Raw genomic sequence first — 25,062 nt, forward strand, 5'->3', positions numbered from 1 at the left:
AGACGGGATATACTCTGTTTACCTAGTTTCCCTGGCTAGCTCAGTTAAGATAGCTATGTTCTTAACGCACTTAAAAAGCAATAGAAAGTCATAGAGATTGTAAGTTTCACCTGTGGACTGGCATTTGGTGCCTGTATTTCCGTAACTCAGTCAATGTCCTAAGATGATCACACAGTCTGATAAAATCTATAGAAGTCCTTGTTAACAACCTACTGGGTCACACTGGGTTGAGTGAAGTCAGTAGTCAAGCTCTCATTAGCCTACTTGGAGCTTTAGGCTAGCAGCTGAAATACACTCAGCTCTGCATGAGGCAGCAGTCAACAGTCCCTCCCCACTGTCTTACTGGGTGCGATCAGAGATAACATTTCAGCAAATCGACAGTATTTTCTGTTAATATCTCCCCTTCTGAAATCAAAAAGGCTTTGACTCTCATGAATGATCTTATCTCATCATTGAGCCATGTTGTTGATACGGGGGAATTGATTTGGGCAGGCTTAGCCATCTAATCCTCACTGCATGTGATCGTCGCCATCCGATTTATGGCAACATCAAATGGCGTGTTTGTAAGTGGCTGATTTAGCATGATGCTAATCTTCACTTAATGTCTACAGTTGCAGTGTCACTGTCTAAACTCTTCACTTTAGGAATTCAGCCCTGTCTTTATCAACAAACTGGCTTGTCTTTATCTCTTCCGTGACCCTTCACCGGGGTTTCCATCCCAACCAGAATTCCCAGCTCATGCCTTTTCCCAGATCTCCGGCCAGCCCTTCGTCCGTCCGTCCTGATCCACCCGGCCGCTCCTTCACTCCTACGCCTGGAAGGATGTCCCGCGACGGAAAGTCCTTGGTTCTGGGAGGAAGCATGTAGGCAGGGCCCCTGACCAAAGAGCTGTGACATGGAAGTGGTCTCTCCATGAGGAACAGACCAGAGGATACGCTCCTGTTTTAGTGGGGGCTTCCTCTACACAAACTCTTGTCCTGTCTGTCTGTGCTCTGTGTCACACAAGACACATTGACTGACTGCAACATTATGAAAAATGGCAGCAAAAAGCATGATGTGCAGGGTTAAGGCCGCCTTATACTCTGCTGACGTAGTATAAGACAGTTTTTATCTGGCCGGTTCCTATCAGAGGCCTGTTCAAAAGTAAACATCTGAGGTCTGTTGTGTGATACCAGACAGAGTTGCTGACTGGGTTGGTCGCGGTCAGCTGTCGGAACAGCTGGACTTCCTCAGTTTTTTGGGGGGTGACACTCACAAATCAAAATGTTTAATCTTTTCCTTTCCTACATCAGTTTTCATAGTAAAAACAAACAGGGAGAAGGGCTTTGGCTCGGTTGGCAGCGGTGCACGGCCACGATGATTTGCTCTGGGGAAGTCACCGCTGCCTCTAATCGCATTACTGATTCTGCCAAAGAGCCACATCACAATCTTTCATTAAAATCGCATTAACACAGACGTGTGGTCATGCGGGAGGAGCGTTTTTCCATCTTGAGATCTGCATGAAAACACAAGAGGTCCAGTATGAAACCGATACTGCATACCTACCAAGATGATGCTTGTGTTGTCTCCTTTTATGGTCCAGGTGCTCCTGCAGTATATGATGGCCAATTGGCCATCTCTTTTTATGGAAACGGGTCTAAATCCTTGGACCTTATCTAATGTGCATAACTGATGGAAAAATATATGTAAAATAAGCCCATGTCAATCAAACTAGTGCTACCTGCTTTGAGAAATCCACTCTCCAAGCTCTACATATGCCAGAAGTTTGATGAACACAAGGCCATCGGACTGAGCCTGTCAGACCAGTTCAACTATCCTCCAGAGGCAGGACTGTTTAGTCAAACATGTCATTTTAAATGGGCTGAAGTCAGAAGTTCAGGTGCTTGAAAGATTGTCCAAGTGGTTCTTGAAAAAGCCTGCACGTTGATGAGGAGCTTAATGCCCGCCGTTCCCTGCGGTCTCAGAGGACCAGCTTGTTTTGATGTTAAAGCACCCGGAGAGTAAGAATGAGGTAATACCTCGGCTGTCTCACACCAGAGAGGATGAAGGGGGTCGAACAACGGGGCACGGAACAAACTGGTGAGCAAGAGAGAGCAAGGGAGGCCTCCGGAGAGGAAAAAGGTGGGCCTGGGATCGAAGCTTGGACTGCTCCGACTGGAAAGATGGGCGAGTGGAACAGGAAGGATTGGGGAAAGGCATGGTCATGTAAACATGGTGAACTGTGCGAAGGCCTGGGCCAGGCCAGTGCTGACCCAAAGTGGCATATCAGATAAGCCTGGAGAAATCATAATAAACATGCTGCCTAAACAGGCGCCAACACACACACCGTGGACTTGTTGATCATACAATTGAATGATTCTTCTTTGACTACGGCGCTCACAGGCCTTTTTATGGATCGTTTGTAATGTGGATGTAGGCTGTTGGCTGTTGTATTACTACTGTTGACAATACTGCTGAAAAGGATGAAGGAGACTGGTTTGACTGGTGTTTGTGTGTGTGTGTAGGGATACGTGTGCGCGTGTGTGTGCACGTTTGTGTGTGTGTGAGTGCGTGTGTGTGCTTGCGTAAGTATGCGTGCATGTGTGTGTGTGTGTGTGTGTGGTGCTGTGGGATTAACAAGCTCCACTGTGTCTTAACATTGGAGCTGGGAATAGATAACTCCATCGAAAAGATATTACTCCTACCAAACAAAAATGGTCCAAATTAGTTACAAACAGAAACAGAAAAAAAAAGTCAAACGGACAACATTACGTCAAGACGGAAATTACCCATGATTCTTTCTTGACGCTTGAGATGACGTCACTGCAATTTAGGACTCACCATTATGTTCTGCACTGTGCAATTATGCATGCTCTGTACAGCAGGATGATTCAGCCTGGACACCACCCACAGTCCAGGCTGGTTTGTCCATGACAGTCTTCTCCCTCAGAACAGCTGCACCAGGCAAAGTCACCATGAAACGCTTTTGAAAAAACACGTCCAACTGGTGTGAGCCTTGCTTCACACACCTCCATTCATGTAATGGGATCACTTGGTTACTTCGGAACAAACGGGTGTGACTTTTTCCTGTGGGGAAACGTGCCACAGTTTCAAGTCAGCACGCTGTGGTACGCAATTAAATTCTCAACACAAACAATCTCGGACCAAGATCCCCCCCCCCGGATGAATAAGCAGTTGGTAAATTGCTGATGAATGGAACAGGGTGAAGCGCAAACACAGAGTCATCACAGTATTTGACCGCTCTCATGCTGGCTGCGAGGTATAATCTGGTAGCTAACACATTCCACTTCAAAGTCACGCGCAGGTGTTTTAAGTGCATCTCTGAGCTCTCTCAGAGGAGACTTGAACGGCACCTGAGATTGTCACCCCATTTCAAATCTCCTCTAGTTGGTGTCCTTGTCTTTAGCTAGCCTAAGGACATGTCTACAATCCACCCTGCTTGGATATGGCCTCACTACTACCCAGCAGTTACCACAGAGCTGTGTGTCACAATGCCCTCCCAGGCTGTTCTCATTGTTTGCCTTCCCCCCTCTGCTTCGTAGGGGCGCCAGTGTTTATGTCACACCGCTAGGCTCCTCCTTTTTTTATTTTTCCCCACCGCATGTTTTTCCTGTTAAAGGAAACTTGGCCGGCAATATCAGATTAATGGAAGGTTGTGCCTCCATGACTCACACTTACACAAGTGGCCAGGGGGTCTCTGGTTTTCTACATGCCGAGAGTCTTTAGACAGTTCCCAGGTTTTTCCGCAGAAATGCCTTGCTTTAAAAGGCGAGGACTGGCTGATGCCTTCGCCTCGTTCTAGGGTAGTCCGTGTCTCGCTGTGTTTGTTCTGTGTCGGAGGATAAAGGCTATCGCTCAGATCTGTAAATGCAGACCCCTTGCCTGCCACTCTTTGTTATTGCTTCACTGATCATATCTCAATGATGGCTGCCCTTGGAATTGAATTGACATTATACAGTGACTGAAGTGTAGGCCAAGGCTTACACAGTTAAATATTTTTGTGTGTGTTTTCCTGCCTTCTCTCTGAACATGGTTCAAGGTATTACGTAATGGGATGAGCTAGCTTTAGACACTTTGCAGCGACTGATATCTTGCTTTATCAGTTGCCCTAACCCCAAGGGAGCGGAGGGAAGTGGAGAGAGAGAGAGAGAGAGAGAGAGAGAGAAAGAAAGAAGGAGAGAGAGGGAAATGTAAGAAAAGATGCAGTTTCAGGGCTGAAACCAGAGTGGAGATGCAAGCCCCCACCTCATCCTCATACACACATGGGGCTAATCAACTGGCTGGCAAACCTATCCTCTGACATCACTGTCTCTAGTGTGCACTCTCACTGTAAACCATGACCTGAGTCGTGACAGCATACTCCTCTACCCACTCCCCCGACACAGACCCTCATCTCTCAACCATCCCCTCATCCCTGAGGGAGAATGAGTACCCCCCCCCCCATGCAACTCTTGCTGTCAACAGTGTGCACAATGGATGGAAAATAGTGGGATATAGCATAACACCAACAAAGTTATCTCTTAAGTGTAATTTTGCCTTTTAATAATTGGGCTGTTATCCGGCATGCATACTAAGTTTATCTGTTTGTTTTTGCTTTGCATTGGTTGCTGTGCAGTATTGCACTGACTGCCCAATTAGCAGCCTCCACATGCTTTAGCTGTCTTCCACAGAGCCCTTCAAGACATGATCCTTTTTAAGGAATGCGTGTTGTTTTACTAGCAGCCTTTGGACCCATTTGAAAGGAATGCCTTCATGGGCATGTTTCATACCGTACAGGGTTGGCCCCTTGGCTCCTTCATCACAACTCAGTCTTCCTTCTGTTGTGATGGTCTCTCTAATCTGACACTGTCAACAATGAAATGGTCCCCTGACTTACTCCAAGTACAGTATACAGTGTATGAGGGCTTCCTCAGTGGAATGTTGTCAAAACATGTTTTGTTGCCATGGGGAGGGGCGCATTGTGGAATTTTCCACTCCATTTGCTCACACCAGACTACGGCTATTAATGTTGTCATGAATTCCTTTATGTTTAATATTCAGATTGCAAAGTCATCAGAAGGACCTTTTCTAAGGAGCCACTATTATGAAAAAGAGAGGCGTGTGATGGACTGTGTTTGGAGCTCTCAGTTGCATCATAGATGACGTTTATCTTTCCAGAGAAATCATAGGTTTGCCAACCGGAGCTGCAGCTCAAGGGCTCAAACTCAAGTAAACAGTATTCGTCACTGTTCAGCAGCGTTTTTGCAGTTTTGTTCAATGAGAAGAATGTGTCTGAACACAGGCACTGCTCAACGCCCCTCCCAAGAATATCCCCATGTCAGACGCCGTGTGTGGGTAGGCGCCTGTGTGTGTGTTGATCACGGATCAACCTTTACCCACAATGCCACAGGGCGGGACTGATGACCACATATTTAGCTTTGGCACCGTCCCTGGGAACAGAATCCAGCAGGCTCAGCCCTGGTGATGTGCCCTCTGAAAGAACAATGAGGATGAAGCCTGGCAGGCAGGGTGGAGGCAGGATGAAGCCTGGCAGGCAGGGTGGAGGCAGGATTACCAGAGGTAATGCCTCCCAATGACTGTCTGAGAGGTTCGTCACGATAATGCAAAGTAGTATCGTCAGGTGGCTGAGCGTTAGGGAATCGGACTAGTAATCAGAAGGTTGCCGGTTCGATTCCTGGCCGTGAAAAATTACGTTGTGTCCTTGGGCAAGGCACTTCACCCTACTTTCCTCGGGGGAATGTCCCTGTACTTACTGTAAGTTGCTCTGGATAAGAGCGTCTGCTGTATGTATGTATGTATGCTGATGTAATATCCTCTGTGTTCTCCAATTGGTGGTGTGGTGGAAATCACAGTGGCAAGTAAGAACATAAGGCTGTGAGCTACCTAGTACTTATCTCTCATTCAGATCTTTGCTAACAATTCGCCTGCATTCCTCGTTTTCGATGAGTTGAAGGAAATAAGAGAAGGTCATCTCCTAGACCAGTGGTCTTCAAGCCTGGTCCTCAGGGTCCACTGTCCTGCATGTTTTAGATGTTTCCCTGCTCCAACACACCTGACTCAAAGGAATGGGTTGTTATCAAGCTCTGCAGAAGCCGAATAACACCCATTTAGAATTATGTGTGTTGGGGCAGGGAAACATCTGAACCCTGAGGAACAGGGTTGAAGACCACTCTCCTAGACTGTTGAGATGGACCCCAAAGTGGTCAGAGTATCATGTCCTGGACTGAGTGTGCAGAGTGCCACAATCGATTCTAAGTAAATTGCCACGTTCAGCAGTTTGTGTTTGCTACCAAAATAATGACTTGGCTTGTGGTGGCCATACGGCTGTTTTGACAATACTGCAGCAAACCCATACTTAACTACTCCCACACAGTGCTGGTTTACATCATGGTGACTAGCACTTCTGAGATGCTTTTGGAGAACATGTTAAAGTCTTGAATCAGGTTACTGTTGAATGACTGCTTTTAATTAATGAGCCTTTATATCAAGTGTTGTTTCTTATATACCAAAAACATTCATTAACTGTGGTCGTCAAGCAAGGATCAGCATGTTAGCCACCAGAATGAATTCACATTTTTCTCATCGGGGCTTCTTATGGAGTTCACTAGTCTTAACATATTGCAGCAAGTTTGTGATCTTCAGATGACAGGAAACACACGGATGCCGACAGGAAACACACGGATGCCATCAGTGTTGTGGTTGTCAAATGAAAAAGTGATGCTGTGCGATGCTTTGCAGCATGGGTCTTGTTATAAAGACAAACTAATGTGGTTTCACATTTGGTATTTTGTCTGAACCGTGTCTTGTCTGCAATGTGTGTGTGTGTGTGTGTGCACGCACGTGTGTACATGTGAGGACACGTCTCAGACAATATCTCCTTATGTATAATTTAGTCACTCACTACACCCAAGTCTGATTACACCCTGACAACCTTGAGGCATCCCATAATACCCTCCTCTGTCACATTCCAACCCGCTTTGCTTAAAGATCCAATCCATAATTTTGACAGTCAGACCTGCCGCTTAGTTGACTTTGGCTGTGGTACTGGGTTAGGGTAAGTGCAGGTTTAACTACATCATAGAATCGAAGACTAAATCATACAGTCAAAGCATTCACATGAAAAGAGTCAAATTCAAGGACATTCTGCAGTCTAGTCTCCTTATGAGCCTACAATCATTATCTGCATTGTTTCAAGGCATAGCGTTGCTCAGATAGTTTTTAGCTGGCACTTCATGATGAGCGATTGTCAGAGTAGCCCATCTCTGGTATCGCATAACGTGAGGCGCTGAGATCAGGGCCTATATTTGGAGGCTGTTGTTTACCTTTAGCTAAACTTGCCAATTGTGTCGATCTCAGTCTGTGAAATTGTTCTTTTTTGCGTGTTTAGACATTTTAATTCAGACAAAGAAATGACCTCAGGAGCGCATTTATAGTCCATCTGCATATTCATTTATGGGAGGAGGCAAGGCGGGGTCAGTGGCTCGTTCACGTGCGGTCAATCTCACGTTGATTGTGATTTATAAAGGAAAGGTGCGCAGGACCTGGCGTACGACCGGTTTTTATACATGTGAATATTTCTGTGCGTATGGACTTTTCAAGTTTTGGCCGTATGCCATCTTTTGGTATGAAAGCTGCGCAATCTTTTATACATGAGGCCCCAGATGACTGCTCCTTTGACTACACAGCTGGACTGTATGTCTCAAGCCTGCTGCAGACGGCAGGCGGGCCAGTGCATCTCCAAACTCTCTTGGAGCTCAAGCGAGCTTGATCTGGAATGTCTGATTTTCAAAAGTCTTTCCTAGATGATTGTTGTTTTTAGATGTGTACAGCAGAACAGGGAATAACCTGTCTTTTTAAAAGGCAGTAGTAGATATTGTGTGAATAGCAGTGAGTATGGCACCCTTCTTGGACTTTTATCCCAGGTTACCATCACACGTGTCATGATGAAGACCAGGCTCTGGGTCAGTGAGTCAGGCAGAAGCAGGCTGATGCATTGTGCCAGGGGGACATTGTCCATATGAGCTCACATGATAGAGCTTTGGCCCCCAGTATAATCCAACACACACACACACACACACGCACACGCACACACACGCACACACACGCTGGACCCAGTTCCTAGAGGTTGAACAGACTTTTTAGGTGAGATGTGGGTGTAAGCTGCTTAACTGCCAGGGGTACGGCAGCTGCACAGGAAATTCAACATGGCCCACATTTTCTCCGATATCCAAGCCAAGGAAGCAACTGTTTAGATGCGAGGGTGTCAAACCATTCAGACAGCGAGTCTCTCCTATTGGTCAAACATTACTCACTGGAGGCAGAGCCCCGGAGTGTCAGACCTGAATTCAGACTTTGTTGACTATGTTCAAAGAAAGGTGGCAAAGAAAGTACCCTCTATGCCAGCAGAATGTACTTGGCCATGGATGGTCTTAATAACTCACTCCATCCCTCTGTGCAGGTCTGTTGTGAATCTCCCTTATGCAAGAAACCCAGCTGAACTTCCCCTATAGGGACACAGCCAGCTGCCCTAGCTAACGACACTTCAGCTCAGGATACTGCTCATAGCTCCCGTCTTAAAATACCCCCTGCTACATTCTCTCACACTTCCCTATGGGAGCTCCTTTGGCCCTGAGATCCTTGCTCTCTGTACTGAAATAAGAGAGGGCTGGTCCGCAGGGCTCTGTCTCTCCTTCAGCCATTATGTTAACATCCAGTGGTGCAGATTCAGAAGAAGTAAACGGACCATGTTGTGCTCCTGTTGTTCTCCTCCCTGTTCTGTCTTTTTTTTCTTCTCCCTTTCCCCCCCGCCCCCCTCTCCTCTCTCTTTTGCTCACTCTCCATCTGAGCTACCCCAACCCCCAACTGTACAGGATGTGGTTGATTTTGCCTACGTTAAATAGGTTATGCTGTAAAATACTGTGTCAGATATGAGCACCTGTTGACCAGTCTGCCTTTACTCTGAACAGACTTGTGCTCCGGGTCATGAACAAAGCTAACAGGATGTTTGCAGAGTGTGTACGTGTGTGTGTATAATAAACTATATGACTCATGGATTTAGTTTCAATGCCAAGAGCACCAGACATGAGGCACTGAAAAAACAGTGTTTTAATCTGCAAAATAATCCGCTTTTTTGCGCTCCAACAAACGAGGAGTAATGTATGAGTAGTAACTCTCTCCTCACTTGTCCACACTAAAAGAACATCCTATTTTTTTTTTTTCAAAATATATCTGTATAATAATAACGAATATAGCCAGTAGTGTGTACATAGTCATGTATATTATATCCATATTATTAATCAAACAATTGTTATTTTATTTGTATTTGACCAGAGCTTGGGATGGCTCAGAGGAAGTTTGCCAACTGCCTGGGAGAATTTCAGTTTGAGTACATCGGAGACGCCAAGACTGACGATGAGAAGTGCATCGGTGAGTCGCTCAGCTTTGCTCTTTGCTCAGCTTTGAACACACTCCATTACAGTTGGTTACTGCTAATTCTGCCTCAGACTGACTGATGTTTGATGTTCCATTTTCTATTCTTTTAATCTACCACTAAATAAGGTATAATTTTCCCTATCTCTCTTTGTGGACACCTGCTTTAATGTATGTTTGTGTTGTGTGTGTGTGTGTGTGTGTGTGTGTGTGTGTGTGTGTGTGTGTGTGTGTGTGTGTATGTGTTATTGTCATTTCAGATGAATCCTTGTTGGAGTTTTCCTCCTTTCTTAAGAACCTGGAGGACCAAAGAGAGCTTATGGTGAGCACAGCTAGTCCAGGCCAGCCTCCAGACTGGGGAAGTGTGTCATGTGTGTTTTATAGTAGCCTCTCCCCCCCCTCCCTCATCTATCCAAAGGTTACTGACACTCTGCTCCAGATAACACTGGGGTTAGGAGTGAGTCTGCACAGGAAACGAACGAAACAATGTGCTAATCAACTTAATTGGACACCACCTTAAAGGAAAAGCTTCATTTAGGGATAAAGGTGTAGTGTTGTCAGTTTAGGCTGGGTGTCAGGCGATGGCTGAGTATCTTAGACCAGGGCTACCTTTGCCTTTACCGCTTGTGCAAGATTTCGTGTTGAGTCACGTCGCTGTAGAAGCATGGTTGTCAGCAGACTGACTATTTTCCTAGGAAACTCCCTCCAGGCAGCTCACTTTAAACGTACTTCTTGTTTAATAGCTCCGGTCAGGTCTTTCTTCTTCTGGTTGGTAAACCTCCAAGCTTCCTCTGGGAGCTTGTGACTGCGGTGTCATCATGTCTGGTCTCTGAAAGCCTTGCTTTGTGTTTTGGTGTGCGAGTCCAAGGCGAAGCTGTGAACTACTGAGGAGGATAGGTATAGCTGGACCCCCCCCCCCCCCCCCCCACCCCCCCCGGACGTCACTTTGGATACATTATAAAATGCTCATTTGTCATTTTGAATATTCTCTCCCAACTGTCTGCATTCACGCAGTCCTTGTCCCCAGCCTCTCTGTCTGGCCTCGTCATGTGTCTTTGTCTACGTCTATAGCAACTGCTGAGGTGTGTGTGAGACGCTGAAGGAGTTGCTTAACACAGTGGCCTGAGGTTAACTAAGGGGGCCGCAGGGCTTCTGAGCCCTAACTCAGCAGAACTCAACAATGCGTGAAATCTCCCTGTGACATCACAACCTGCACCACCGCGATGTCTGGCAGGCCCAGACATGTCCTTGAACAAGGACCTGCTCTGGGCAGAGAGAGGGGAATGGAGGGAGGGATAGATATATAGGTGGTTCAGAGATGGAGTGATAGCGAGAGCCAGGAGCTGCGCTGAAGGTAGTGAAGGACAGGATAGATGGATGGTTCAGAGATGGAGTGATAGGGAGATAAATGAAGAAAGGGCTCGTAGTCCAACCTCGAGACCCCAAGAGGTGGAAAGAAACCAAAGTGTGACCTGTGGGGCCAGAGGTTCATCGTTTGTTGATGAAGAATTCAGTGAGCCACACGCAATGTTGCAACGTTAATATAATGTGATGTTAGTGAGGTTACTTTATAACCTCACTGGAGCCGCTCAGTTAGCACTTCAAGTTGTCTTTTACAAATGGTTTGCCCTTTGACTCCTCCGATTCATGGAAGTGGATATTTCTTATCCTACCTATTAAAGTTCAATGTGTCAGTAAAAAAAGTTTTAGAGAACTGACCTAAGAGAGATATATATATATATACATACATACATACATACATACATACATACATACATACATACATACATACATACATACATACAGCCAGGTCAAAATGGGAGAGATACAATTTTTTTTTGAGAATCTGGGATTTATCGCTCTCCCCCTCTGGCTGTTGCATTCCCTCTCTCTCCCTCTTGTCCATTCTCCTCCTCCTCCTCTTGTCCCAGATGAAGAACATCACGGAAACGCTGATGAAACCTCTAGAGAAGTTCAGGAAGGAGCAGCTGGGCGCAGCCAAGGTACCGTTACCACGGAAGCACTGGCAGTGCGCTGTCCATGTGCACAACCATATTGAGCCCCTAAATCCCGTTGCTTCTGAGCCCAGCAGTGGAGTTGGACAGTGTCTGCAATAAAACTTTCCAGAATGACCTTACATGTCCTGTAATGAATTTTGGACTACATGCATTATACAGTATATCTGCGTAGGATTTTAAGAGCAATGTATTTTTATTCTAAATATAGTTATAACGGTTATATACAGAGTGCGAATTATACAATGACTATCGGGGGGGTCAACTTCTTCTCCAGGGCGTGTATCGACCCCCCCTAACTGTTGTTTTTACCTCTTTTGGGGCGGTCCAAGTCTTAATTAGGGGGGTCAGACCCCCCCAAACCCCCCGCAATTCGCACCCTAAAGAGAGATGTTGTGATTTCGACGTTTGCTTCAATCCCTTTTCAGATGGAGAGAAAGAGATATGAGAAGGAAACGGAGAAGTACTACAGCTCACTGGAGAAGCTTCTGAACATGTCAGCCAAGAAGAAGGAGCCGCAATTACAGGAGGTACTTTTCCTTGTGTTTCTGCTCGCTCGGAAAATGGACGGCATGCCAGAAACTGCTCCTCATCTGGAACTGAAAGGAGGATTATTTGGTTGGTGTTATAAGTTCTCCTGGTCTTGGTTGGCTCAGATGTGCTTCTGGGTGGACGTGTGAGTGGGAGTGGGAGTGGGAGTAGGAGTGGGAGAGGGCACATGTGCACGCGCATGTCTATGTGAGAGCTTGTGGTTTTGTGTGTGCTTCCATTGGCTGCTTCAACTTAATTTCACTCTGCCCCACCAAGGACCATCACAGAGCCTTTAGCCTCTCTACAAACTCTAGAAACTCCCAGCATGCAGTGCGGAACTACATTGTCCAAGGTCATCTCATTTTGAGATTAATGCAGTGACAAAATCAAATGAGGGAGACTCAAGCATGAACAACAATCCCAAAGTGTCCTCTTAAGTAAATACTATTTTAAACAAATACAATTTTCACACCGATGCACATCTCAGACTCGCATTCCCATCCCATCACCAAACAATACCAGCCATGTTGTGTAAATTGCCCCTGTGAAAACATCAGCCATTTACGGCCTTGACAGACCCACACAGACCCTGGTCCTGTATGTTGTGTATACACCAAGCAGAGGAAGCACTTTTAAAAACTGATGTTTTGTTTCTTGTGCTGCGAGGCCGTCCGGTTCCTACTCCACCCTTGTGAAGCGAGGGTCTGTGTCTCTGACACTAGATCACTATCTGAGCGCCGGATATACAGGAGAACGAGATGTTCACAGTCACGGAGGCTCTGAACCGGCTCAACTCTTGTGATGACGTTCACACTTGTAATAAACAAAGGCACGGACCGGTACATGTATATGCTGCGCTCGTGGAAAATCTTCAGCTTCAACGAGTCAAGCAACTGCTACCGTTAATGTGATTAACGGTCTATTAAGCAAGCAACTCAGTTGATCCAAATGTACAATACGGTTCAAATTCAGCTTTCATACGGTTCGTTTATATCCAGGATAAAAAGTCAGAAGTAATCTTGCTGTTTCTCTAGATTTCTCTCTCTCCTCTCTCTACTGCTGCTGTTTCTACTGTATCAAAACCGAAATGCTAAGCATGTGTCCTCTTCCTTCTCTTCTTCCTCCTCCTCTTCCTCCTCCTTTTCCTCCTTTTCCTCTTCTTCTTCCTCCTCCTGTTCTTCCTCCTGTTCCTCCTCTTCCTCCTCCTGTTCCTCCGCTTCCTCCTCCTCTTCCTCCACCTCTTCCTCCTTTGCAGGCAGACAACCAGGTGGAGACGATGAGACGGCACTTCCAGGATGAGTCTCTGGAATACGTGTGCAAACTGCAGGAGATCCAGGAGAGGAAAAAGTTTGAGTGTGTTGAACCTGTGAGTACCTGAGAAAGCTGCCCCCCTCCCTTATGACCCCCCAACCCCAACCTCTCCTTCAGCTTCTGTCCACCCTCTCACGCTCCCTGCATCTGCCCAGCATCAGGACTACTGCATGCAGGGATCCAGTGTTGGGCTTTCAGTCAATGTCTTCATGGCTCTTTTGTTGCAATATCTGGTTGTATTTGTAAACCAATTTCACCACTTCCTGTGTTCCATGGGTGTGCAAGTGGTGTATCAGACCCACAAAAGAAGACTGCATTTTACTGTACATGGATTCCTAACGATAAGACTTTTTAGGTGGCAATTTGGAGGACTTTTTATTTTGACTGAAATGTTCATGTCTCTTTAGATGGTGGCCTTCTTCCAGACTGTGTTCACCTTCTACCACCAAGGCTTTGAGCTGGCCAAGGACTTTGACCACTACAAGAAAGCCCTGCAGATAAACATCCAGAATGTGAGACCTTAAAAATGTTTTTGTGTGTGTAGGAGGAGGGGGTGTAACATCCTTCCAACGGGACTTTCCATCTCTCAGTTTAGGCTTCTCTTGTCACCGAGGCACAGTCTGGAAATTTGACTGTAGTTTGGGTTTTGACTTTGACCCCAGGAGAACTTCCACTTTTTTTAAAAGAGCCCCATGGGTCACGGGAGTTTCTCATAGGGGGGAAGTTTTCATTTCCTGTAGCTCCGCATTGTGTTTGACCTCAGGCGTTACCTTGAGCGCCTGAAGAAGGTGATTTCCTCGGGGGCGTGTCTGACCGTAACCCCCTGACCTCCTCCTTGGACACCCCTCCCTCGCCCCCTAACCCCCCCTATCCCCTTCCCCCACCCTGCAGACGCGGAGTCGTTTCGAGGGCACCCGGTCGGAGGTGTTTGAGCTGATGAAGCGGATCAGAGAAGCGCCCCAGGAGTACCGTCAGACCAGCCCAATCAGCAGCGAAGGCTACCTCTACGTCCAGGAGAAACGTAAGACGGCCGCTCCCAGAAGACCCACGAGTGCGTGGCCACTCGGGGGAGGGGGGGGTCGGTAGAGAGCCTGCTCCTGGGAGGGTTAAAGGGTTTGTCTTCTCCCCCGTCGCGCTGAAATGTGTCCTCCTCCGTCAGGTCCACCTCCTTTTGGTTCCAGCTGGGTGAAGCGGTACTGCACGTTCGTCAAGGAGCAGAAGATCCTCCACATGGTGACCTACGACCACCGCTCCGGAGGAAAGATTGTGAGTGAGCCACAACACGCACACACGCACCTCAGCTTCGATGTGTTTTTTTTTCCAAACCGTCTTTTTGCCTTCGCAGGGCGAGACGGAATCGGTCACCCTCAAGTCTTGCGTCCGCAAAACCACAGACACGCTGGACCGTCGGTTCTGTCTAGACATAGAGATAACAGACCGGTAAACCCCCCCCCCCCCCGCGCCTCACCCAACTGTCCTTCACTGCTGCTCATACACTGCACTCAGTACAGCTTTATCACACACACACACAACACGCTGTCGTGCTTTCATCTTGTAAAGGAAGGGGGATTTTTACAGGGTGACAACTTTTTTCACGTGATTCCCTCGACTCACCTCACTGCCTTTAACTCGCTTCACTGTCTGCAACTACTGTCGCAGACCTGAAGTTACACTCTCCAATCATTCTTTCCATTAGCTGTAGTGTGAGGACATAGACACACAGACACACTCACACTGTGTTAAAAGTGTCTCGTCTAGAGGCCCAGTGGCTTGATAATGAAAGAGTGCTCCGCCGCGTAGCATCGGTAATGAATCCCTCAATATGTCACTCAACTCAGTTTCCACTGCAGGTCTGTCATGTTAATAGCTCCAGCTACACCCCCCACCCCCACAAGCGTAACAGTTTCAGAAATGCGAGTCGGGTCACACACACACACCCACACCCTAGTGATGTAATGTGTAACTGTCTATGCAAGCTTAAGCATTGTCTATTGTTAGGAGAGGGATGCCTAAGGAATTCAAAAAAACTAGTCATGGAATCTAGTCCCATTTCAAACACCTAATCTTGATCACACAACCAAGCTCAAACACACCAAACAACACAGGCCAAGCAGCAAGCCCTCACTCTCAGTCTTTCCCACAAACCAGCTTTTGTTTCCTTAAAACATGGATTCAAACAGTACTACCACTCTACCACTCAAACAGTTGTTTCATCGGGTTAATCGTCCTGTTGCATATACTGTATATCTGTAGCCTTGCCTTGACCCTGCATTATGGTGTGTGTGTTCCTTCCTCCCAGACCGGGGATGGTCCTCACGGTCCAGGCGCTGTCCGAGGACGACCACAAGTTCTGGATGCAGGCCATGGGCGGGAAGGAGCCAGTGAGTCACCATGACGCACATCGTTTGTCTGAGTTTGCAGATTTCAAATGTGTATATTCTGATCTCTGTCCCTGCCATCCTATTACAACCCCCAGTTACGTTGAAATTCAAATCCTTTTTTAATTTTTTAAGAAAGGCTTGGGACAGATTTTACTGCTACAATTAGGAGACTCTTTATTTTGTCAGCTTTGAAACGGTTTAATCGAAGTGCAAAAGAAAAAGGAGGATTAGGATCCTGAGACGACCATAACGTCTGATGTTTTCCCCCTGACAGATTGGTCATTACCTAGGGAGGACGTACTCCAAAGAAAGAGGAAGTGAGTATCCAGGGAGCATTCTTATATTTAAATCCGGATTGGAGTCTCTTTTTGTTTGCATGGGATGCATCAGAGAACGAGTCGAAAAAAAATCACTGCCCCCCCCCACCCAAAATGAATAGTGGGTTTGTATATATGTGCATATATATACACAAAATCACTATGAAATTAAACAAATAAATGTTATTTATCTCCTCGCAGTCGATGCCCAGCTAGATGACATTGGCCTATCGTTCGTGAAGAACTCCATCAAAGCTATTGAGACGAGAGGTGAGTGGGAGTCCGCAAAAATTGTTTAGTCCTTGGAAACTGTGTCTCTGCAGTATTTTGTTCTCTGCGCTAGAGGGCAGGCTTGCATCAACAATGGCCAACACTTGATTTCTCTATCCCCTATTAAGAGCAGCTATAAACTTGAGTCACGCATTTCTCTCCATTCCACATAAAAGCTTTTATTTGATCAAAGCTCATGCATTTGTCCCGTTTACAGTATACTATCCAGCAAGCATTTGTCTGCCTCTTTTATTGCTTTTTTTTGCTTGTCACTTCAGCGTGCCAGAACATTTGAAGGCATTTTAAGTATGTACATGAAAAGAGTGTCAGGGTCTTGCTTCTGAACAAATCCTCAACACACACTACCCCTGTTCTTCCAGACTCATGTGATGACCGTGTTGGATGTTTCTGTCACCAGGTATCAACGACCAGGGTCTGTACAGGGTTGTAGGGGTGAGCTCCAAGGTCCAGAAGCTTCTCAGCCTCATGATTGGTGAGAACTACCTCCCCCCACACACACACACACACACACTCACCTTTCTCCCCCTCTGCGTCTGAACAAGGATGTGCTTGGTTTTGGAAAGTGTGTTAGGAAAGTGACCCACCGACTCCAATTCAAATTCAGACACAGGCTCATTTTGGTTCTGTTTTCAATGTCACTGAGTCTTCTTGGGATTTCTACTTTGTTCCTACACCTACTGGTTCGCAGTTCATAAATAGCCTGTATTAATATGCCCAACATACTGTGACTTTCAGACACTGTAGCGGGCAGGCTTCCTGAGTTAGCTTAGCATAATCAGCTTCATATTCCAAAGTTCTTGATGCAACAGGTGCCTGCCTCCACCTCCTTTTCTCATTGGCATGCAGACGTGTGTGTGTGTGTGTGTGTGTCAGGCAGCAGTGACGCTACAGAGTGAGTGCGTGTGCCTGCACCGTCCCGCACACCTCGTCCGCCCTTGCAGGGAAACTGTTTGGCTCAGGGAGGAGGGGGATGGAAAATTAAATTGCCCATCCACTCTACCCCCCCACCCCCCCTCTCTCTCTCGCTCTGTCTTTCCCTTCCTTTTTCCTCTCTTGGTTTCTCTTCAATCCTCTACCTCTCACCCACACACGTGGCCCCCTCTCCTGTATTCAGAACTCTCAATTTCTCCATCTTTCCATCACTCATCCCTCTCTCTCTCTCTCTCTCCCTCTCTCTCTCTCTCTCTCTCTCTCTCTCTCTCTCTCTCTCTCTTTCTCTCTCTCTCTCTCTCTCTCTATCTCTCTCCTCTGTTTCTCCCTCTCTCCCTCACTAGACAGCATTCACCTCTCCGGGTCTCTGTGTTCGGAATGACAACAAACTCCGGGCGGCCGCCAGACTGTCTCGGCTTCCTGTCCAAAACTCCCAACACTCCTCCTCCGCTCTTCCTCCACCCTCCCTCCCCCTCCACCTCACAACCTGCTGACTCACGCTTTCAAGCCCATTAACACTCCGCTACCGTTCTCCAGTCTGGCAGGCCTCTCTACCAGAGTGTGGAACTTCAGAAGGAGCTTGCAGTCTTTGGAGGGAGAGCAGGGCCGAGCCTGGTTTACTCTACCTAGTAAACTCTTGGAGGCCATAGATGCAGAACTTTCTACGTAAATCATCTACACCCTAAATCCATGTCATACTGCTACGTGTTCTATTCAATTACTGGTATTTAAACTCCTATATTATGGGTCTGAAATCACAATTTCAGTCTTCTTTTAGTGCTGCTATTTCCCCTCAGTGTTTTTACGCTCCCCACCTAGCAGAGGCATTCCAATGCGTGTTGCGTGGGTGAACACAGACCCGAGGAAAGACTTTAAAGTATCTCCCTCTCTCCCTCTTTCCTCCCTTTTCATCCTCTCGTCTTGTCACCCACCAGCATGACTTGGCTCCAGCCATAGAGGACACCAGTGATAGAGGAGCGTGTCTCGGTCCAAAAGAGTGTGACCCATGGACAGTGCATACAGAACCTATGGAGAGTGTGGGGGGGGGGGAGGAGGAGGGGGAGGAGGGGGAGAGACTTCAGCTCACTGGCAGAAAAGAGCAAGAAAACAAAATAACTTGATTAAAATAATAATAATAATTAAAACCTTCCGACATTCAGTGATTAACTCCCCAGCCTCACTTATGAACCCTTGCTGAGAACAAGATGTCATGGTAACACATCGACAAAGTTGTAAAACCTCACAGGTCACCGTAGTCACGAGCGAGGTGTTAAGCTTGTCTCTGATACGTATATTCTGAGGGATGGATGACTCCCCAGGTGTCTTTTCACAGTACATCGGGGAAGTCATAAATATGACTTGATGCAAAGAAAAAATCCACACCATGTTGCATGTGTTAACAGCTTTTATCAGCTACTAACAAAGTGAAAAAGGTCATTTGTTATGCAACGCTAAATGTTTGATTTTTAAGTTCTCTACATAAACTATTAGTGGAGTCATACACACAGCCTCTCACTTACCACACACACACAAGTATGGTGACACACACACTGACCAACCACCAGATACTGTATTCCTCCCTACCATCTGTAACCACACACACACACATTTGGCTGTTAGCCTCCCGGGAAAACGTTAGCCCTGGGTTGGTTGATGTTGGACTCGCTGGTTTGTGGGCAGAGAGAGGCCAGATAAACACACCGGCCTACTGGCAGCAGCAGCGGGATCAGATGAGATGGAATAAATACATTGCCAAACAGTAAGGAGAAGCAGGGGGAGGAAGAGAAAGAATGAGGGAAGGAGAGAGAGAGAGGGAAAGAGAGAGACAGAGAGCAGAAACCCCAAGAAGCCGCAGTTCTCCCGGTGACCCAAAGCTTGGCCCAGAGCTCCGGTGTCTGACTCAAATGTTTAGTTCATATCCCTCCTTGCACACAAACTCTACAGTACACACACACACACATGCATACACTGCAGTCGGTATCTTCATGAGAAACAGGTCAGTAAAGGTGTGAATGACACCACCTCACCCTTCTCATCCACATCCACCCACGGTGTACAGTCCAGCCCCCCCAGCCCTCCTCTCCTCTGGGATGGAGCCTCGCTCTCATGTTGGCTCACTGGGCCTTGGCATCATCAAGTTCATACGTTGTTTATGTCTGAGTTTATTCTGGCCCCTTAAAACAGTTTAATTTAGGACTAGGAGTTCATATTTTTTTTATTCATTAATATTAAGGAAACGTTTGTTTTCCCCTCCCCCATGATTTGTATAAAAATAAAAGTATGTTTTTTAATTTTATTCCAGACGAGAAAAGCAATGAGATTGATCTGTCGACGAGCGAGGATTGGGACGTCAAAACAATCACTAGTTCACTGAAGCTGTATCTGAGGTAAGCTTCTTCATACGTCTCTAAGAGTGTTCAACTTCCATGTTGAGTCAGATGGCTAAGCGGTTAGGGAGTCGGGCTATTAATCAGAAGGTTGTTGGTTCGATTCCCGGCCGTGCAAAAAATGACGTTGTGTTGGGCAAGGCACTTCACCCTACTTGCCTCGGGGAGAATGTCCCTGTACTTACTGGAAGTCGCTCTGGATAAGAGCGTCTGCTAAATGACTAAATGTAAATGTTAAAGCAGAGGTACTGTTCCTCAAAACCACATTTGGCATTCACTGTATAGTGCCTTATAATCCCAGCTTTATATTTATGTGGATTCTTACTATAGACACACGTCTTGCTTCACCAACTGGTACTGGACCAAGACGATGACTCCAGGCTTCTACCCTCCGAAACATAATCAATCCAGTTTATCAGCCAACCGACTTCATTATTCAGTGGTGCTATGTTTTCTTGGAAATTCATCGATGACCTGAAATGTCCCCAGTGTATGTGGGGCCCTCTTCCTTCTCCTTCTCTCCATCTCGCTTCCTCCAGGAACGAGCACACAATAGCTACTGTACATCCACAGATTGACAGCTTGGATGCGTAACTTCTCGCCTGCCGGTCGTCCCTCTGGGTTGAAACGATGAAGCATAAACACTGAAAACGAACAATAGGAAGTTCTGCAGCTGTTCTAGCCTAGGTACTAGAGAGGGGGCGAATTCCTGGAATTAGATTCAAGACTTTAGTGCGATGGCGTGTTGTGCTAATTTGTGTTAACCGATCGGATGCGTTGTGTTCTAAAGGAATCCAATAAGGAAAGACTTGGATTTTTTTTTTTACTTTTAACTACCATAGTCGACAAAAAGTGCTTCGCATTTGAGGAGATTTTTTGGGGATGTTTTTAGATTTGTATTCCTTACCAGATATAGGCTATTTCCAAACACATCGACCAATCCTTGAGGCAACCTTCTGTTTATCAAATCCTAAACTTTGACTCCCTGCATTTTCCATTATTCCATTATTCAAATGACACTAACTTACATACTGTATCTCATTACACAGAAAAAGATGGTCTGCCTCGTTATACTAAATTGGTCAATGGGGAGGGGGGGGGAGTGTAAATCTTTGACCCTGTGGTTTTTCATTCTGAACTGTCCGATCAGCTCATTAGTGTGCTTCTGGTACTCTGTGTTCTGTATACTGTATGTAATGAAATTACAAAACTTGGAGATTACAAAAGGAAACATGGGGTGTTGGGTACAAACTCCTAGCCAAGTCTATTTTCCCCCCAGTGTTTTTCCACTCGCTAATCGAACAACAATAAATTGACATAAAAAAAGGAACAACAAAAGCTCTGTGGTCAAAGAGGACTCGGAAGCCTGGGAACTGGCCTGGTATCAGTCAGGGCGAGCTGTGATTGGTCTGTCGGGGCACAAGGAGGAGTCAGAGGTGTGTTGTGACTGGCCCGACGTAGATGTGACCTCTCGCGATACACTGTTTGATGTGGTCAGAGGACGGGTTCAGAGGATCCGTTACCTGTGTGCCGTTATTTTCCGTTTTGTGGCCCTGCAGTGAGATGACTGTCCTAGCCCAGTCCAATTCCAGTGCTTCTGCTCTTTCAGATCTTGGGGCATTTTTTGTAAATGTTGAACCATATTTAGAAAAATACTTGATTAAGATTATCTGATACATATACAACATCCGTTTAGTTTAGGAGGGGAAACTCATAGAAAGCATTTTCTCACATTTCAAAGTTTAATGTGGCTTGTGGGAATACAGTGTAGCCTGTGTGAACGCGTTGACGCTGTCAGAAACCATTTACTGCCACTTGACTACAAGCTGTTAACACTGAGACTGTGCGGTGACTACCCCTCCAGAGAAGGACCTCTTGTCTGGGATTGTATGGATTCCTCCTTGCAGCTCCTTTTTCCACACCTGTCTCTTCCCCTATTGCTTCTCTCTCTCCCTCCTTCACTTATGTCTCTATCTCCCTCCCTATCCACCCCCCCACCTCCCTCCCTTTGTCTTTCCCTCCTCGACCACTCTCACACCCTTTCGTTCCCTCTATATCCACCTCGATCTTTCCCCCTATGCCTCTTCCACTTTATTTTTTTGTCTACCCCCCCACTCCCTCCCTCTCCGGCCCGCTGCAGTCGCAGGGTCAGTCTCTTCTCCAGGTTCCTCTGAAGCTAAGCACCCTTGGCCCGTGTCCAGCTGCAGTGTGAAAGTACCTTCATATGAACTTGGTTATCTCACCCGCCCGCCATCTAATTCCATCCCCCGGCCCAGCCACATTAATCATTGTTGTGTGCAGACCCTATAAAACAGTGCAGCATCTATTTCTGTCCCCTCCACCTCCACACACACACACACACACACACACACACACCTAAACATACTCTCTCTTTCTCACCCCTCCCCCTCTCTCTCTGCCTCTCTTTCTCTTCCTCCAGGAGCCTTTCCGAGCCTTTGATGACCTATGGACTGTACAAAGAGTTTATAAACCCTGCAAGTAAGTTTCCCCGTCCTAAAACATGGTACACCTTCCCTGTCTCAGCTGTGTCTCAAACAGAACCTTGTGGACACAGTGGGACAGAATCAAATGATGTCACAGTTCTGGTTCTTGGGTATCGAGCCGTTTGCATCTGCAAGGAAGTCTAATTTTGGCATCTAAGTACGTGTTAATACTCTACAGTAAATTGGCTATGAGTTATCCTTTCCATCTTGTCTTTTTATGGGAACAGATGCCATTTGACAGGATTATAAAGTGAAGCATCTGGCACGGTCCAAACAAGATGGGCTGGATCTCAATGTAAATGTTCAATGTAAACGATTGCCGAGTGGATATGCAGGTTGTTATTTAACATCCATTCACTAAAGGAGGTACTGGAGCTATTCTTTCACAAACATCTGATTTAATTCTACATCCTGGATCATGCAGCGCAAAGTTGTCTGAACATTTCCTGGATGTGTGTTTGTGTGTGTGTGTTCATGTATGTACTAGTCCTCCAGTCATCGCCTGCTCCTTTAGGAGCTCTGTAAATATATCTGCACTGAACTAATGGGTTCTCCACCTTTAAGTAGGACCCACTAAACCTTTTACTTGACTTGGGCTGCGATTTCTGTTCTCTCTCTATCGCTCTCTCTCACTCTCTTATTTATATATATATATTGTGCTCTCTCACACACACACACACAAACATGTCTGCCATCCACGTCCATCAAAGCTACCCCTGCTATTACAAGGCATCCGTATCACCAGGTACACAAAATGGCAACTGAGACTGAATGTTACACTTCTGTCCTCCAAGGGCCAACGCCGAGTGCAGTTTTTCGGTCCGCCGAACGTCTTTCCAATGTGACACGTCTTGAATGGCGCTCTTCATGTGAATCTCCATGTAACAAGTGTCATAATTGGATCAGGGATGAACATTTTATCAGCTTGTTGCAATGTCCTTCTAACACACAGGGGGAAAAAATGGATTAGCAATAGGCCTAAAAATTCTCTGACGGGTGACAGCATCCTTAAGAGGCTTTTTCTGTTTTTCCGATCCTTGTAACAGACATATCCATACTGGGGTGTGTGAACACTGCATGTGTGTACATGATGCGATAACATTACTTTGGGTGCGTGGGCGGGTGGCAGTCAGATGCCCATATTTGTGAGGGCATGTTTGAGGGATGATCTCGATGGGGGGAGGCGGAGGGGGGGAGGAACACAACTCCTATTCTCATGGCTGCTTAGCCCCCCTCTACCATGTGACAAGTCGCCTATATCAGCGTGCGTCTCATTCATCGGCATCACATGTTGCAGCCCAAATGCGTTGTTGAACTCCATGACGAAACAGCTGTGTTGTTGTAGCCTAAACACAGTACCGTGGCGGGGGCCGACAACGATCCATTCATGGATCTTTATGAATCCATCTCCCCCCCACCCGCCTCTATTGTGATCATCTGCTTATCACCATCCCTTTTAAGGCAAAGATTATAGACCACCACTGAAACCATGTACAGCAAATTGTGTAAATTACTGTTCACTTCAATTAACACAAAATAAAAAATCATTTTTGGGTTCATCCATTGATGCCATTGAGAAGATAAAACCAGGGCTGACCATGTTTTTTTCTTTTGTTTGGCAACTAGAGGGCGGAAGTCCCGAGTGCCGTGTCCAAGCCATCCACTATCTGGTCCACAAGCTGCCGGAGAGGAACCGGCTGGTCCTAGGCCTGCTCATGAAGCATCTGGCTACGTAAGTCACGATGAACATCTCTCTCTCTGGCTCTCGATGTCTGTCTCTCTGCCTGTCTGTCTTTGTCTCTCTCTCACTGTCTGTTGCTGTCTCTCTCTCACTCTCTGTCTTTGTCTCTCTCTCACTGTCTGTCGCTGTCTCTCACACTCTCTGTCTCTCTCTCACACTCTTTCTTTGTTTCTCTCACACACTCTCTCTCTCACTCTCTGTATATGTCTCTGTCTCTCTCTGCCTTTTCTCTCTCTCACTCTCTGTCTTTGTCTCTCTCTCTCTCACTCTGTCTTTGTCTCTGTCTCTCACTCTGTCTTTGTCTGTGTCTCTCTCACTCTATGCCTTTTCTCTCTCACTCTCTGTCTTTGTCTCTCTCTCACTCTATGCCTTTGTCTCTCTCTCACTCTCTGTCTTTGTCTCTCTCTCACTCTCTGTCTCACTCTGTCTCTCTTTCCCTCTGTCTCTCGGTAGTTGTCTCTTGTCTCTTTGTATCTTTGTTTCTTTCTCTGGAAGCCAGACTACTCCGTCCCATTATTTAGGGTGCTTCAGCTCTGTGCTCTGGGTCAAGTGAAAAGGAAGGCTATGTGACATTTGTCAAAGTGTATCAGGGGGCACTGTAGGTGGTTAAGACCGCTAGGTTGTCAGAGGATTTAGGGTTGGTGATGGTTAATTTGCTTGATTTGTGATTTTCTTTTGATGATTTTGTGATGTTTATTTGGTCTGAAATTAATTAATTGTGTCGGTGTAACGGGTGGGTAGGCTACCTCAGTTTAGACTGCCCAATAAATACTTTTTATCTCTGTACTTTTTTTCACTTTCAAACTCTCTCTTCCATCTCTCTCCTCCTCCCCCATCCTGTCTGTCTCCTCGTTCTCACTCCTCTCACGCCTTTTCTTTCTCTCCCTTTCACTCCCACTCTCGGCACTCCTCTTCCCCTGCTGTCTCTCTTTCCCTCCATCCATCTCTCCGGCTCTCCAGTGCTCAGAGCCAACACAGACTTCCACCATCGCTTTATATTATCAACCCCCCTTCTCTTAATACACACATCAATAGAATAATCAGTCGTAGGATTAGATTGTACTCCATTTGAGGAGACCCACGAGAAGGGTCAGTTTAAACAGCTGGGCATGCTAGCGCCCCCCCCCCCCCCCCCAAATGGGCCACTGTTTTGCAGCTCCATTATTCTGTGATTAAAATAAGAGATTAAAAATAAAATAAAAATGTTAGCTAACATTACAGGGTT

The 25,062-nt window shown here is 46.4% G+C and overlaps 1 protein-coding gene across 1 annotated transcript in view; it reads left to right on the forward strand.

Moving 5' to 3' along the window:
- Nucleotides 1-25,062, forward strand: part of arhgap10 (Rho GTPase activating protein 10) — a 47,183-nt gene that overhangs the window by 2,242 nt on the left and 19,879 nt on the right. Inside the window, exons 2-17 of the mRNA XM_062477569.1 lie at nt 9,331-9,426; nt 9,690-9,751; nt 11,361-11,432; nt 11,873-11,974; nt 13,231-13,341; nt 13,694-13,798; nt 14,178-14,307; nt 14,446-14,552; nt 14,632-14,726; nt 15,586-15,667; nt 15,942-15,984; nt 16,186-16,254; nt 16,673-16,747; nt 19,508-19,592; nt 22,033-22,091; nt 23,723-23,828. Coding sequence (XP_062333553.1) covers nt 9,331-9,426; nt 9,690-9,751; nt 11,361-11,432; nt 11,873-11,974; nt 13,231-13,341; nt 13,694-13,798; nt 14,178-14,307; nt 14,446-14,552; nt 14,632-14,726; nt 15,586-15,667; nt 15,942-15,984; nt 16,186-16,254; nt 16,673-16,747; nt 19,508-19,592; nt 22,033-22,091; nt 23,723-23,828 — 1,399 coding nt within the window. The remainder of the gene's footprint in view (nt 1-9,330; nt 9,427-9,689; nt 9,752-11,360; nt 11,433-11,872; nt 11,975-13,230; nt 13,342-13,693; nt 13,799-14,177; nt 14,308-14,445; nt 14,553-14,631; nt 14,727-15,585; nt 15,668-15,941; nt 15,985-16,185; nt 16,255-16,672; nt 16,748-19,507; nt 19,593-22,032; nt 22,092-23,722; nt 23,829-25,062) is intronic.

This window comes from Osmerus eperlanus, chromosome 14, assembly GCF_963692335.1.
Source record: "Osmerus eperlanus chromosome 14, fOsmEpe2.1, whole genome shotgun sequence".
In the NCBI taxonomy this organism is placed as follows: domain Eukaryota; kingdom Metazoa; phylum Chordata; class Actinopteri; order Osmeriformes; family Osmeridae; genus Osmerus; species Osmerus eperlanus.